Source organism: Schistocerca piceifrons, chromosome 1 (assembly GCF_021461385.2).
Source record: "Schistocerca piceifrons isolate TAMUIC-IGC-003096 chromosome 1, iqSchPice1.1, whole genome shotgun sequence".
Lineage (NCBI taxonomy): Eukaryota > Metazoa > Arthropoda > Insecta > Orthoptera > Acrididae > Schistocerca > Schistocerca piceifrons.
Genome location: NC_060138.1, coordinates 357,159,407 through 357,176,954, shown reverse-complemented (window position 1 = coordinate 357,176,954; position 17,548 = coordinate 357,159,407). Strand labels below are relative to the sequence as shown.

At 38.2% G+C, this 17,548-nt stretch overlaps 1 protein-coding gene across 2 annotated transcripts in view; it reads left to right on the top strand.

The window, feature by feature from the left end:
- LOC124789630 (transmembrane emp24 domain-containing protein bai) overlaps positions 1 to 17,232 on the top strand; it is a 34,315-nt gene extending 17,083 nt beyond the window's left edge. Inside the window, exons 4-6 of one of the 2 annotated variants that reach the window (XM_047257056.1) lie at positions 2,502 to 2,504; positions 11,732 to 11,858; positions 16,179 to 17,232. In XM_047257056.1, the coding sequence (XP_047113012.1) occupies positions 2,502 to 2,504; positions 11,732 to 11,858; positions 16,179 to 16,300 (252 nt within the window). In that variant the 3' untranslated portion in view covers positions 16,301 to 17,232. The remainder of the gene's footprint in view (positions 1 to 2,501; positions 2,505 to 11,731; positions 11,859 to 16,178) is intronic. The other variant, XM_047257064.1, reaches the window with a different exon arrangement.
- Positions 17,233 to 17,548: the final 316 nt, after the last annotated feature.

Sequence of the window (17,548 nt, the reverse complement as noted above, 5' to 3'; positions counted from 1 at the left end):
GTTGAGGAAGAAAGCAAAAAATGTGGAAGAGATAATAAGCCTTCTGTGACTGATTATTAATATTGTTAGTCATTGCACCTGTAGACAGCTACACTCTGTTCATGTAACTTGAACCCTTCACCTACTTGACTTCCCTGCAATTTGCAATTAAGGCTCTTGTGTAGAGAAATATTTGCTCTGCCTTTGGTCATCAGCTGCAGTGCTCAAAACATCTGGTGTAACACTACTGGAAATAGACCTTACTTATGTGGTAGGAATTTTGTTATTCTAGTGCAAATGAAACTCCTACACACATTAAAGCATTGAAAGTCCTAAGTTTCTTTGCTATTCAGTGCTGAATGTTTAATCCTTGTAGGTAATTTATAAAATCTCACTGGACAATTGGTTTCATTGCATCTGCCAGTTGTGCCAATAAGAAACAGCATACAGTAGGTGTTGTAAACAGTAAGATATAAATTTTATTTTCAATGTTTCTATGAAGTTTACACAATTCACAAATTTTTTACTCTAATGATACATTCATTTTTTGCGCAATATTTGCCAGTGGTATAGTACAGTCAAGTGACATTTTCTCAGTTGCGCTTCATTTCTGTTAAACCTACTCAAAATATATAAAATTTGCTAAATATATCTAAAAACACAGATGTTGTGACTTACCGAACGAAAGTGCTGGCAGGTCGATAGACACACAAACAAACACAAACAAACATACACACGAAATTCAAGCTTTCGCAACAAACTGTTGCCTCATCAGGAAAGAGGGAAGGAGAGGGAAAGACGAAAGGATGTGGGTTTTAAGGGAGAGGGTAAGGAGTCATTCCAATCCCGGGAGCGGAAAGACTTACCTCAGGGGGAAAAAAGGACAGGTATACACTCGCGCACACACACACACACACACACACACACACACACACACACACACACACACACACATATCCATCCGCACATACACAGACACAAGCAGACGTCTGTGTATGTGCGGATGGATATGTGTGTGTGTGTGTGTGCGCGAGTGTATACCTGTCCTTTTTTCCCCCTGAGGTAAGTCTTTCCGCTCCCGTGATTGGAATGACTCCTTACCCTCTCCCTTAAAACCCACATCCTTTCATCTTTCCCTCTCCTTCCCTCTTTCCTGATGAGGCAACAGTTTGTTGCGAAAGTTTGAATTTCATGTGTATGTTTGTGTTTGTTTGTGTGTCTATCGACCTGCCAGCACTTTCGTTCGGTAAGTCACAACATCTGTGTTTTTAGATATATTTTTCCCACGTGGAATGTTTCCCTCTATTATATTCATAAAATTTGCTAAATGTGCATAGAAGAAATTGCAGAAAGGTAATTTTATGGAGAAAGGAGGAGGGTGTACAATAGCAAACAGAAGAGTTTTTCTTGACCTAAATTTTGTTTTTTTTATCTGGGTAAAATAAAAAAATTAAATTATAATATGAATTACTTGGGAAAGATAATGACATGCCACAAAATGTAAATTTGTTCAGGAGAGTGTATTGTAAGTTGTGATAAAAAGTCATACATGTGTCAAAAATGTCTTGTCACTATCTTGCTCCAAGTGGGCAATTTTATCTCAAATCATATAGGCCATGAGTGAATGTGTCACATCACTATTTCAAAGTTTGCTGAAAAAACTATATGTTGGAAGTTCCACCTGATACTCTCCAAATCTACAATATTTTGATTTTCTCATGATTGCCCACTGTGTTTGCACTGACTTCTAACATATTAACCAAACAATATTTTGTGTGGTTCTCAAAAGTTTTTGGCTGGGGTTTTTAGTAAATAATTTGTAAAAATGCAATTTCTTGCATTTTTAGTAATAAATATTCAAATAATACAGATAGCTGGAGAAGAGAAGATAGGACCATTTTGCTTCCACCAATTTAAAAGAGATTAGACTTAGAGTATAAGTATGTTCAGTCATTGTGTTGATTTCTACATGACAAAATGTGGGAGAATGGAACCTTACAAGTGTGATTTTCAGACTTTAAAAGGATGATGGCCCACGTGGATGCATAAATCTAAGTGTTTCATGGACTTTCCTCATCGTTCACTTTCAAAACAATACCCATGTACCAGAAGGAATAACACACGTAGAAGGTTCTGGTAGTTATCCGTATACTGTTATAAGATTAAATATTTCTTGTACTTCATACTGCACTGTTTCAACTGTAAATTTTGTTTTAGATGTATGTGTATCTTGACATTTCTTCCCAAAGTGATATATTCTTTAATTACCGACAGTGTTTCAGTATTTAAGTTCATGGTTTGGTCACATGTAATTGGATTTCGGCAACTGAAATTACATTGGTAAATGTAGACAGCTTTTTCTGATTCTTTGTTGCATATACCAGATTTTTTTTAGCAATAGTATAAAGCCCACTGCATGCCAATGTTTTTACATTTGTTCATTTGTATTATATTTATTGGTCTTAATTTTTAATTTTATTTTTGTATCATCCGTGTTCGTGGCTTCCGGTTCTTCAACTAAGATGGTAATTTGATTATTTTAGTCACTATGCTTGTGGGTGTGATTTTTTGACAGTGTGAACCTTACAAAAGTGCAAATCAGTGATACGTCTTCCACTTAACCCCTTCCATTTTAAATTACCAAAATTTTTGTTGTATAAGAAATCCGTCCTGTCTGTCGTCGTGTTGCATGAACATTTGAGGAGCACTGTACCTGAAAATTAATTTTTTATTCTTGGCTTGCAAATATTAACCTATATATGGAAATATTAAAAACTGTCTTACATCCAAGTCACTCCCTGTTAACAAGTGATAGTCTTTAATTGGCATGCTTATAAAAATTAATTATTTTTAATTTTAATAAGTGATACAAAATTTCTTATGTGTGTTACATGGCCCATCTCAATGTATGGTTTTAGCTTACCCTTAGAGATGCCTTGTTGTGTCTGCTTTCCAGTAACAGTTCTTTCTTCCCACCTCTAAATTTCTACCAGTGTACCACCATTAACCATTTAAAATGCATCATGAATCAGCTGTTTTACGAGAGTGTTGTGGAATTTCTCTAATTATGGTTTATGGTAATTAAAGATGTCCAATACGTTAGAGGGAAAGATTATCTTCCATTTTGTGTAAAGTTAAATTTAATTTAAAAATGGGTGTATGAAAATGTAGATGAGGTTAAGAATAGTTAGTAAAAATGTCTTACAGAAATCATTGTAATAGTTATAGTAATGCAAAATATTTTAAGTATTAGTCCTGCCATGTGAGAGGGTGAAGGTAGATAAGCTGATTTGTAATTCAGTTAAGTTTTACCTTGCTGCACTCAGTAATATCCGTTTAAGTAGTATTTCTTAAACACACAGTATTCAAGGTCTTACACTGTAAAGTGAGAACTGTTTGTTTGATTTTTAAATTAGATTTTTATTTAATATACGTTCGAATCATTGTACAGTCAACACTTAAGTTTCATGTTCTCATAGTAGTGTGTGCTTTCTTTTGTTTACATGTTGTTCACTGATAGCTGCAAGCTGCATATAACAGCTTTACAACTATTTTATGTGCACTTCGCTCCCACGTTTTACCAAGTCAGATGTACAAAGAGCCAAGTGGTGCAGTACAACCCAGAATTATCCATCCTTAGCCGCAGAACTAGTCAAGAGATTGCATTATCCTGATCATTCATGCAAAAATTATATATGTAGTACATCAGTTGACTAAGTGACCTGCTTCTTCTGTGACATTATCAGTACACATTTTGCAGTGTGGAATTTTTCTTGTACTTGCAGAAATTGCAAAACTCATCTGTGTGTGAAGTTCATAGTTGCAAACATTTAACTTTTTTATTTACTTATTGACACACTGCTGCAAGTTCCACCATTCTAAGTATGTGGAATAAGTCAAGCTGTTAGTAGCTCCTTTAATAATTATGTATTGTTAAACTGCTATTAACTGTATGCTTACTCTGGCTCATATTAATGCAATAAAATAAACAGAATAACAATAATACTATGCAAATGATAGATTGTTATTCACCATATGGAGGAGACATTAAGCTGCAGACAGGTGCCAGAAGCTGTAATGTACAGGGTGATTATAATTAAACTTCCAAAAAGCTGTAGAAATAACACCACTGGTCAGAATGATGTCAAATCGCAATGGAATATTGTCGGAGAAGGGGGCAAACATATGGCAGAAGAAAAAAAATAATCTGAAAATTGATGAATAGAGGGCACTGTATGTTTCAGGATATGTAAATGAAAACACCTGTCATGCGCATGACCCATCGAAGTTGGTATAAACACGCCAGGTACACGGCTTCTCCTCCTTTCATGTTTGCGATGTTCGCCATGACTGTCTCAATGCAGGATCATGCTCTGCTTGTAAAGCTGTAATACAAGAATGATGACTGTGCACACACAGTTCTGTAGAAGTTCTGGACACTGAAGGGTTTGAAAAAAGGTAGCTGGTCCGATAACTGCTGTGGGTCCAGAGAAAATGATTCGGAAATTTGAAAAGACTGTTCTTTTGGTGTACAACCTGGTAAGGGAAGGAAATTGGTTCCACATCAGTGGAAACGGTGGCCACAGCAATGCAAGAGGAGATGAGTGGTGATATGCAAATGTGTAGTACACGGAGAATTGCCTGGACATTGAACATACCGTTGCGCACTATGCATAAAATCCTACGAAACATCCTTCTTTGCTATCCATTCCAAACTACCCATGTGCACGAGTTGCTTCCTGTTGATCTGCCCAGTATTGAGTGTCTCTTTATTTTTAGTGGCCATTAACAGTCTAGCAGCAGCTGTGAGGCCATCTGTCTCACCTTCTCTGCATGCAGATGATGTTTGTATTTCCTACTGCTCCTCCAGTATTTGTGTTGCTGAGTGGGTCCTATAGGGAGACATCCATAAGGTGCAGTCATAGGCTCTAACGTACGGCTTCCAGTTTTCAGCCGCGAATTCCCGTGTCATGCACTACTGTCGGCATCGTACCATTCATCAGGAACCAGAACTTTACCTTGATTATGATCCAGTCCCCATAGTGGAGACATCATTTCTTAGGACTTGTCAGCTTAAGCAGAAGTGCTGGCAGTGCCTGAATGCCCTCTGCTGCCTGAGCAATACCAGTTGGGGTGCATACCACTCTACACTGCTGCAACTGTACAAAGCCCTTGCTCAGTCCCACCTTGACTACGGGAATCTGGTTTATGGTTCGGTGGCGCCCTCTGCGTTGTGGTTACTAGGCCCAGTCCACCACCGGGGTTCAACTAGTGATGGGAGCTTTTAGGATGAGTTCTGTGATCAGCCTACTGGTGGAGGTGGGGTCCATCCATTGCAGATCAGACGCCAACTGCTCGTTGATTACGTCACACACATTCGTAGCTCTCCTGAGCATCCAAATTACCATCTCCTTTTCCCAACCATGGTGGTTCATCTCCTGCATCAGCAGCCCAGGTCAGGGATTACAATCCCTGTTTGCATTCGATCCCTTCTCTGTGAACTAGAGTCCTTTCCTTTACCACCTCCCCTCCGGGTCCATACACATACACCTCCATGGTGTATCCGTAGGCCGCAGCGTCAGCTTCAGCTGGAACTTTTGCATGGCCCTAAGGACTCAGTCCCTCCTGAGGCTCTCTGCTGTCATTTCCTCTTGATTCTTGAAGCATCTCAGGGCTCTGTCATAGTCTACACTTAAGACACTGATGGTTGATGGTCACGTTGGCTTCGCTTATGCTCAAGCAGGACAACTGAACAGCACTACTTGCTGGATGGCTGCAATGTTTTCACTGCAGAGCTGGTGGCCATATCCCATTCTCTTGAGCATATCAGTTCATGCGCTGGTGTGTCCTTCCTTGTCTGTAGTGACTTCTTGAGCAGCTTACAAGCTGTTGGCCAGTGCACCCTTGCCATCCTTCAGTAGTGACCATCCAGGAGTCCATCTATGCCCTGGAACGGACCGGATGTTCAGTGGTGTTTGTTTGGCCCCTGGGATGTGTCGGAATCCCATGAAATGGTGGGGCCAAATCGGCTACTCAGAAACCATTGGTGGTGATCAGCATCACTGAAACTGACTTGCGTTCGGTATTATGCCACAAGTTTTTTGGGATTTGGGATATGGAATGTCATAATCTAGATATGCCCAATCAACTGCATGCCATAACGGAGACTACAAATGTGTGGAAGTCCTCCATACGGGCTTCTTGCAGGGACTCTGTGGTCCTCTGCCAGCTTAGCATTGGTGACGCATGGCTGACCCATGGCTATCTCCTCCACTGTGAAGACCCACCCCAGTGTAGGTACAATGGCTGGTTGACGGTGGCCTACATTCTGTTGCAGTGTCCTACTTTTCAGTTACCAGACTCGTTCCCAATGTTTTAGGTGACAGTGCCTCATCGACTGATTTAGTTTTACATTTTATACATTTTTTGTTCCATATAAGTTTTAGTGCATGTCCTTTGTCAGTCTGTGTTCTCTACCCTAATGCTTTTAGGTTGGAGGTTTTATTGTGTTGCAGAGTGGCTGGCTTATCCGTTGTTGTTCTTTTAACCAGCTAGCCACAGTTCTCTGCTCTATTGTTTTAATCCCTTCTACTTTTTCTTGCTTCCTCTGTGGTCGTCTTATCTCATTTTGTCCATAGTAGTGTTGGCTACCCTTCTGTAGTTCTTGTGGTTTTTCTTTTCTCCAGGTTTTGTGCGGTAAGTCTTGTTTGTTACATTCTTTCCCTTGTGGCCTTGTTTTGTAGACCAAGAGACCAATGACCAAGCAGTTTGGTCCCTTCCCTCTCCTCCAGCCCCCTCTACTTTTTCTTAAACCAACCAACTAGAGTTTAAGCTGGTTAAATTGTGGCACATAGCACCTCTATGGGCTCCTCTGGCCAATACAAATAAGGCTGCGAAATATTCAGGTGAATTATCCCTGAAATTGCAGCTGGCAGATTGAAAGTAGGCCCAGTTATCTCGCAAGCTGTTCTGTTAAGTAACAAACCACTCCAATTTAATTCTAGCCTCTGTGCTGACATAAGCTTCCTCTGCTCGAAAAAACTAGCTGCTACTATCATCTTGTCAAAGGTAGAGTACAACCAATGTGCCTCAGCCTGCTGAAAGTACAGTTCCAGCTCGATCACTTCTTTATTGCGTTCTCTTATCTCCTTTTGTCCCATTAGCAATTTTACTGTACGGAGATCCTGTCCCTCTATTATCATATTCAGACACTGTGATTCCCCTTGGTAACATTTTTGTGACTTTCTACGTATTTTCTCTTGTCTTTTGTAATTAATAACAATCATTGCTTTCAATATCTCCCACTTGCCAGGATTGCATGGACTATGTAGCACTCATAACATACTTGTTTCCCTGTTACTGGTACAGAAAAGGAAATGTAAACTTTGACTCCATCAGTTCTCATTGATGCTGTGGGTACCTCAAAATAAAAAGGCAAGTTTTTGTGCTCGGGTTGTAAAACCAACCCCAACTCTGTCAATAGTTCCTTCTATACTATCCATAGACCTTCTTAATATTGCTCTAGTGACAAGAAGTCCACCCCTAGCTGACCTCTTATAGCCTGCTGCATAGCCTCTTGTAGTTCCGTTACTTTCCCTTGTGCTTCCCAAACGTTATCTTTTATGGACTGCAAACATTTTGTCATTACTCCTTCCTTATCTAAGACTTGTAGTTCCCTGATACTCTGATTAAATGCCTCTTCTGTAGCTCTGGCATACTGTGTTACTTCGCCAGTCAGTTGTCGTAGTAGTTGTGTGTTATGCAATACGTACACCTCTAAAGTTGCAATCTGTTTAGTGTGCCAATCATTTACCGTTTTGTTCCCTTTTTCCCACTGCTTAAACTCTTCTGCAGTGTCGTTCATCCTTCGAATGTCTTCCTCATCAGCAGTGCCAAATATGGTCTTCATAAGCCAGCCTCCAGCGTCGATCCAACCCCGCTTTCTTCGCATATGTGGAATAATCCCCAGTACCGGGGTCACCTCACTCCTTAATTTCTCGTACGCACATTGTACACTATTACACACCCCGGCACTGTGCCTTTCTGTTCCCTTGCAGAATTTGCCTTGTGCTTCTTACAATCTTCTCATCTTGTGACCAATCTCCCACACATTGAATATCAACTGCATCACCCAGTGATGACAGGTGATCACTAAGTCTTCATGCTTGGCAAACAGCACTCCCCCTTCCAGGTGCTGGTTTGATAACACTTCCACCCTGACAAAGATCAGTTGTCCCTCAACGAACCGCAGCATTTCTCCTTCTCTGCACCTCATGTGCAGGCTGGAAAACCTATTACTTTCCACATCGTTAAATTCATTACTGCTCCACAGCTGCTTATATTAATTGCACTAAACCTATATCTAACCGTACAAAAAATTAAATTACTATCTCCTAGGCCTTCTCCACACAGGTTCCTCATCACCAATTCATTCACAACCACTTGTTTCTTCCAATATCTTTCTTCTCACTCTCCGTTTGCGGTCCGCATCTCCTACCTGCAGAATAACTTCCAGACTCTCTTGAAAAGGTTTCAGCCATCCTACATGCACAATTGTCATTCTTGTCGGCAAATGAATCTTGATATTTTCTGGCCTCTTATGCTTTGCAGAAAAGTTCTTTGTTTTCCCTTCAGCGTATATGAAGTTGGTAGCATCACTCATTGACCAACTTTATACTGTGGCATTAGTGCCATACAGCCCACTGCATCTTCCTGTTTCTTCAGTAGTCATGTATTTTCCCTGTCTACTGTACTCCAAATTTCCTTAATTACACTGGCAAATTCCTTAACAGACTCTCCAGTCTTTCCATTCTTCGTTTTGAATATGTCAAATGGTGATGGCATTTTAAAATAGTATACTACTTTATATGACGATAATCCTCGTATGCTGTTTTGAGTTGTAGACTGAGATGATGTACTTTAGACATCCCAGTTGGTGTGATGTACTACTCAGCATAGTTGCAAGACCATTGGGATGATATGCTGCTATCATGTATAAAGATGGTAAAAAGCATCGTAACACTGCACTCGTTGGGCCACATTACATATTTCCACTGGTTTATAAACAAGATTTTGTCCTTCTTGTTCCACTGGAGTCTCTGCAATTATGTAGTTTACAAGAGATTGGCAATAGCAGTACAACTGTGGAAGTTTTAAGTATGCAGTTCCAGTACCAGTGTTTTTATTTGTTGTGTTATATACATATAGATATGACACACCAGATCACAGATGTACTGGCGACTCTCCACACTTCCACGGCTGTAACAGTAAAAGGAAAGTTGAAAGGCACAGTATCACTGGGGAAGAAAAGTTATAATTTCTATTAATATGTTTACTCCAGTGCTTTCATATTATTTGGCTCATATATTATTTGGCTCAACTTCTGCCAGGCATTGTTGTGCACAAAGGTGTAAAACTAAAACACCTCTTAAATGGTATGACCTGCAGAACACTGTAGTCTGTGGTTGGTAAATACGATGCAGATAGCATCAAGAGTATGTGACGAGAAAAAAATTTAGTTAAAGGTATGAGGAAACTGGATGTGCTGATTGATAAAGGATAAACTAGATGAGGTGAATGATAGTATGCACTTGTGAACTGGGAATTTGATACTCTGGGAGGCCATTTAAATAATAATAATAATAATAATAATAATGCAACCTTCAGAAGTAAGATGTTGGAGTGCAGTTTTGCAGTTTTAAGACATGCATGACATAAGAAAGTAAATAAAAGTTAAGCTTTCAGAGGTGAAAGCTATACAGATCAGATTACTTCCAAAAGTGTAAACTGTGATTAAAGTAATCAGACATGGGGGAAAAGTGTATAATGTCTACAAAAATATACTAACTCAAGGATGAAATTTGATGGGAGGGTGTTAAAAAAATGTAAAGGATAGTGTGTATGAAATGTCAGAAATATAAACAAAAGTGTGGTAAACAGTACTTATAAATTAATAGTAGTAATAATAAATTAATATATCACTGTATTTTCCATAGGATAATCATTTCTAGCACTAAGAATGACCCATTTATATGAATGGTGGGCTCCACGTGGTTCCCAAGTTGTGCAGTGACCGTAAACCATAAAATTACCAAATAAGCAGCAACCAGTCGCAAAATTATGTTTTCTTTATTTACTTTTGCAAATCGATTTCAACTGGTTAACAGCCATCATGTGCTACAAATACTAGAATAAAAATAAAAATAATTAATAACAGTGACCAAATGAATAACTGTACATAAAGCAACGTAAAACTAATTAAATGTATATGGATGCGTTAAACCATTTAAAATGCACATACAAATTTACCTTTCAACGAATATGTGCCCTGAGTAGTAACACTGTCTTAAGCAGAGGTCAAATATAAAGTGATACATCGAGAATTGACTGTGACAACGAGAAATCATAAGGGGGCGCTAAAATAAAATAAAAATGAGAAGAAGAAATGACATACAAAGTGAGGTAAAATATGATGATAAAATACTGAAATATTTACAAAAAATGGATATATTGACAAAGATTTTGTCAACCACATAGTACAGTTATATACACCAAAAAGCGATTGTACAAATTAGTAAAAAGGAACAAACATAGGTGAGAAGTACACTACAGAAAAAATTTTATAATACTTTTTAAAAATTTTTAAAATACTTTTTAAAAATTTTTAAAATTATTTATCATATTATGGAAGAGCAAAAGTTAATCATAATGACAAAGCGTAAAACAGTGTTGGCATCCATCTAGCGTACAGTTAATGGTATTCAGGAAGATCAGATTTTTTTTTTCTTTTTTCGGCAGATGGAGCCACAATGCAAAAAAATAAATAAATAAAAAATAAATATCCGATCTTCTTGAACATCATTAACTGTATGTTAGATGGATGCCAACACCGTTTTACTTTTTGGCATTATGATTAACTTTTGCTCTTCGTTAATATGATAAATAATTTTAATTTTTTTTAAAAAGTATTTTAAAATTTTTTCTATGGTGTGCTTCGCACCTATGTTTGTTCCTTTTTTACTAATTTGTGCAATCGCTTTTTGGCATATATAACTGTACTATGTTGTTGACAAAATCTTTGTCAGTATATCAATTTTTTGTAAATATTTCAGAATTTTATAATTATATTTTACCTCACTTTGTATGTCATTTGTTCTTCTCATTTTTATTTTATTTTAGCTGTATCTTTTCGCATAGAGGGTAGGTTTGCTTTGCAGCGCCCCCTTATGATTTCTCGTTGTCATAGTCGATTCTCGATGTATCACTTTATGTTTGACTTCTGCTTAAGACAGTGTTACTACTCAGGGCACATATTCGTTGAAAGGTAAATTTGTATGTGGATTTTAAATGGTTTAATGCGTCCATATACGTTTAATTGGTTTTACGTTGCTTTATGTACATTTATTCATTTGGTCACTGTTATTAATTATTTTTATTTTTATTCTTGTATTTGTAGCACCAATGATGGATGTTAATCAGTTGAAATTGATTTGCAAAAGTAAATAAAGAAAACATGATTTTGCAACTGGTTGCTGCTTATTTGGTAACCCATTTATATGTAATGTATGTAAATCATTTTGTTGGTCTTGAGCCTGTGCCATTGAAATGAATATACATTCCTTTCTTGGGTGTCACAAGTTCATACATTATGTATGAGGACTATTTAACTTCCTAGAGAACATGTATGGCATGTTATTTACATGATCTCTATACTTTTGCAAGTATTTTAGCAAACAATTAACTTTCATTTCAGATTGGAGAAGCAGCTAAACTCAAACCTCTAGAGGTAGAATTAAAGCGCCTTGAAGATTTATCTGATGCTATTGTTAAAGACTTCTCTCTTATGAGGAAGCGGGAAGAAGAAATGAGAGATACAAATGGTATGGATCAATATAATTTAAAGCATTTTTGATTTGGAAAGTATTTTTCAGTCCTGGCTGAAGGTCACTCTCAAATTCTTTTTCTTTTTACAAGGTGTACAACTTTGCTTCCACCATTTTTTCCCCAACATTTGAGGCTTTAATGAAACAAATTGGTTACACATATATCATTCAAAGTATTTTCCATCACTGGCCACTACTTTCTCCCATCTTTTGGGCAGTGTATGAATCCACTGTCGAAAAAATTGTTCGTCTTTTGAAGCGATTCACGAATCCATCCAATTTGTGACATCCTCATGAGATCGGAAGTGTTGGTCAGCCAGGCCATGCGCCATTGATCTAAACAGGTTATAGTCAGAGGGAGCAATGCCTGGAGAATACCGCGGGTGGGGTAGGACTTCCCATTTTAACGTTTCTAAGTACATTTTGACCTCTTTTGCAACATGAGGTTGAGCATTGTAATGCTGCAAAATAACTTTATCATGCCTCTCGCTGTATTGCCACGTTTGTATTTTAATGCTCTGCTCAAATGCATTAATTGCGTTCAATAACGAGCACCTGTAGTTGTTTCACTTGGTTTTAACACCTCATAGTACACGACGGCGAGCTGGTCCCGCCAAATGCAGAGCATGATTTTGGAGCTGTGAATATTCAGTTTGGCCGTCGACGTGGAAGCATGGCTGGGATAGCCCCATGATATTTTGCGTTTAGGGTTATGGTAATGAACCCATTTTTCGTCCCCGGTCACAATACAGAGATCCCTTCTGTTTTTGCCTCTGAAGCAACTGTTCACAAACACACACACGCGCCATTCAATGTCTCTTGGTTTCAGCTCACACGGGACCAAAGTTCCTTTTTTCTGAATCAAAAAATCCAAGCTAACTGCGTGACATCTGCGATCTGTTTCTTTCAGCCGCTACTTACCGTTGTTGCCACCTATCGGCAAATGCCGGAAGCAAAGTTGTACACCTTGTATTTGTGTGTTTCATTCTACAGTGAATTATTACTTATTTGGGAATAATTATGTTTAAAGGTAATTTGGAGCTGCAGAGGTTATTAAAACAAATTTAAGAGATGTCTTTTAGTAGGGGATAACTTAAATCACCCACTATTGTGGGACACACATTATTTGCAAGTAAATAAAATGACTTTATTTTTCTTGGTTAGCACTAAATAGGTTCCCCTTTTGCTAGAACACCTTGTGGCAGATAAAGCTGGTATCCAAGATCACATCTTGGATATTCAGGAATCCAGCTGTATGTTCACGTCGTTCTCGCACGATATTTCAATAGCGTACCGACAATTATGTAAATGTTCTGAAAGAAATACGCAGTGAACTGAAGGACAGCATTATATGGATTTCAGTTGATGAAACTTCAGACACTTGTGGCTGTTACATTGCAAATGTATTTGTTGGTGCATTAAAAGAAGAGCCTTCTTCATATTCAGCGGCCTGCAAAGAACTTTAAAAAGTAAATCATTCTGTGATCGCCAGATTTGTGAATGAGGGCATTAGAAAAATATTTCCAGAATCATCTGCAGTTAATAGGGTGTTCGTGTTTTTCAGTTGCACCTCTGTATATGATCACAGCAGGAAAATCGCTTTGAGTATTTTATCCCAATTTGATTGATGTGATGTACTTTGCTCATGGAGTACATCACCTAGCTGAAGAAGTATGTTCCACATTTGTGAATGTAAATAAACTGATTTCATCAACAAAGAAAGTGTTTCTGAAGGCTCCTGTCCACATCAAAACCTACAAAGAAAAACTACCAAATGTTACCTCCCGAACCAGTGATAACTCATTGGGGTACCTGGGTCGAAGCTGTGTTTTACAATGAACATTTCAAGGCTATCAGAGCGGTAGTAAATGACTTCGATAGTGCAGAGACCTTGTCAGTTTGCCAGTGCAAGAAAGCTTTTAATGACATTGCTGTGGTTAGCACTCATTTTCCCATGTACCTGCAAGTATTAAAAAGCTTGAAACTCAGGGTTTGGCATTGAACGAATCTATTCAGTTAATGAATAAAACTATTCTAGTGAACTCCTCATTGCCAGAAATAGTCCCAAGAAAACTTAAAGAAAAGTTTGAAAACATTTTAAACAATAACCCAGGCTTTGAAGCCTTGTGCCAAATTGATAGTTGTATTAATGGGACGGGTGAACTTTTACCAGAAACAATGAATGACAACATAGCACCCAAATTCAAATACCGCCCAGTTACCTCAGTTGATGTAGTATGGTCCTTTCCTGCTTATAAAAATGTTTTGAGTGATCAAAGACACAATCTTACTACCGAACATTTGGGACAGTACTTGGTCGTTTATGTTTACAGTAGTAGAAAAATGTAAAATAAATTGTAAATAATGCTTTGGTCCAATTGTATAAATTAATAGTTAATGCTGTTCAAAAAAAGTCATGATTGTATGTTGCTTTTTAAATAAAATATTAGTTTTTGAACATGCCCCTTCTGCATGCGATGTATCTCAAAGTTGATGTTTTACATATCAATTGTTTAGCTGCAACTCACATGCATCGCATCTGCTTGTTATCAACAATAGCAAAGAAGGAACAATTCTTGAAGTGTGCATCCCTGATTTGCAAATTTTTAAAAAATAACCCCAGAAAGTCCCTTTCCTAAACTCTACTAGAAAGTATTCAGAAAATGATATCAGCATTCTAAATGTACCGATCTTTTGCATGTCCAGCGCTCTTCATCATAATTGATATGTACAGGTTCGACTTTGAGATATAATGCACGCGATAACTGCCATGTTTTTCTAGTCTTGCATATTTCGACACTTTTCATGCATTTTTAAGCATATTTCATGCATATTTTAAAGTTTTTATGATGCATGTAACCCGGTCTCTAATGATGACAATCATTAGGTTTAAATTCAACCTATTGCCATACACAGATCCTGGTACAGTATGGTACTGTATTGCCTTTGTTCATTGCAAGTGTAAAACAACATCAAAGAGAGAAAAGTTGGTAGTGCCTGTGGATGAAAAGATACTCTGCATAGGAAGGATGGAGTAGTATTCATTAAAAGCATTGCTGCCGAATTTGGTACTGTAACTTTAGTGTTTAATCTATGACCATCCTTTTGTAAGTCCACTATACAATTTGTACATTTAATAGGAAACAAATTCAACTGAACTTATTGAACATAAACCTATGAATGTAGCTCAAAAGAAAGTTGCTGATTATTTCAATGTATAAAACTGTTTTTTCTTCAATATATGCTTGAAATGTGTGTTAAAATTATATGTAATTAGTGTGTTTGCATGACAGTGGGTGTGTTTATGGCACCTAAACAATGTTGTCGTGATTTAGTCAGAATTTTCGGATTTTTGGTAACCCGAATGATCTATGGCCCCACCTAGTCTTGATAAATGAGATTCCACTGACTATTATTTGAGCATTCAGTGTTCATGCAGTAGACTGTCAAGACTATGGCCAATAAAAGCTCTGACAACATAATCGTGAGGGCTGAATTCTCCCTCACCCTCACCCTCACCCTCACCCTCACCCTCACCCTCACCCTCACCCTCACCCTCACCCTCACCCTCTCCCCCTTCCCCCTTCCCCCTTCCCCCTTCCCCCTTCCCCCTTCCCCCTTCCCCCTTCCCCCTTCCCCCTTCCCCCTTCCCCCTTCCCCCTTCCCCCTTCCCCCTTCCCCCTTCCCCCTTCCCCCTTCCCCCTTCCCCCTTCCCCCTTCCCCCTTCCCCCTTCCCCCTTCCCCCTTCCCCCTTCCCCCTTCCCCCTTCCCCCTCCCCCTCTCCCCCTCCCCCCTCTACCCCAACACTCACTCACTCTGTCTTCCTCTTACCCTTCCTTCCCTTCCCCCATCTCAGTATAGAATTCAGTTCCTTACAAATACTGTGCCACAGTCTGTTAATATGGCAGCTGTATAAACCGAAAATATTTATTTAACCTGTTGTGAAGTGTGACTTCATTTGAAGAATATGAGTAAGAAATCGTTTTGATAGTCCCGTAGAAAGCAGTTTTAATAAAAAACAATAAGTTAATTTATTTCATCAGAACCCACAGAATTCCCTACAAATAGAATTACATTGTAAATTCTTGCAATTTGCATAATGAAAGCACATTGGGTATGAAAGAAAAAAAAATAATAAATTTTCCTGATATGATCAATAAATGGAATACAGCCAACAGCTGTCATGTTTACTGTATGCCATACACATTGTAACTGGATGTAGATTTTTGTTACTTTGCTCTGCTGTTGTGAATGTCTGAATATTTTGCTTTTTATGTGTTGGTAGTATTATTGAGAAGCACGTCTTTTCTTTTGCAGAATCAACAAATAGCCGAGTCCTGTACTTCAGCATTTTCAGTATGTGCTGTCTTTTGGGTTTGGCGACATGGCAGGTTTTGTACCTACGAAGATTTTTCAAAGCCAAGAAACTTATTGAATAATTGTCGTCATTGGTGATTTGGTGTAAATTAACCATAGTGGCTTTGCAATCCTCATGTCTGCTGTTTCTCACTACAGCAAGTGAAGAACTCTGGCAGCACATGAACTTGAGTTGTTTGTGAATTTGATGTGACACGTCATCCATGTGAGTTGAATTACATTGGACTGTGTGACTTCTTTTAATTGTTTGTTTCGTTTCACTGTGTTGTGCGGATGAATTGTATGATTGCATTGTCACAAGTTGTTACTTACTCGACTGTAACTGTATTTGACAAAACATTCTTCAGAACTTGTGAACCTCATTATCTGTGCTGTCTTAAAAGCTGTTTTGTACAAAAGAACTGAAATTTACAATATTTGTTACAATGCACATTTTCTTAAAATGTTTGTAACATGCTGTAAATTATTAAAAAATATTTATTTAAGATATTTCGATTTTCTCCATCCTGGAGGTTTATGCTCAGTAGTATGAGCATAAGTCATGTACAGTAATTGATTTGCTGAAGAGACATTTAGTAATGAGACTGATTAGTAAAAAAATGAGCACATGCATTTGATGTCAGAGATCAGAAGTAAGTCAGCTTATGTAAAAGTAGGGTGGCAGATTATGTCAGGTTACTATATTTGAATTGTGCCTTGGCTGAAGAAATTACTAAAGAAGAAGAGGCATTATGCATTTACTGTTAAAACCATTTGCATTTCAGGAAATCAAGCTACGCACTATGTTTTCCCATACATATCTCATGAAATGACCAGCTGGCAGAATGAAGAAATTTGATCTTATACAAAGGATTAGCAATAGTCTTGCTCCATGCGCACCATTTGTGAATTGAACATGAAGGCAGACTATTTAGTTGCACAGTGTATTGTCATCCACCTTCTGTGAGACACCTTGTGGTGTATAAATGTAAAAAATAAAGTTGATCTGTCTGAATTATGTCTGAAGTGTCCCATACTGCACAACATTCCCATTAATTTTCCACATTTAAGTCTGGCTTACTGATGAAGTGCCAGACAACAGATCCAAAGGTCTTGCCTTCAACCCCTAGTCAGTACTAAGATTTTTATCTGTCACGTAACAATTATTTCACATCCGACAGTATGGGTTAGTGTGAAAAACATAAAGTTGCATTGTTGTTTCAAGTCCACACAAAACTCTAGATTCCCTTGTAACTAGATGGGGAACTCGGTTTGAAGGTTGGAGGAAGGCAACAGCATACCATTTCCAGTAGGACCGGACCATGCCTAGT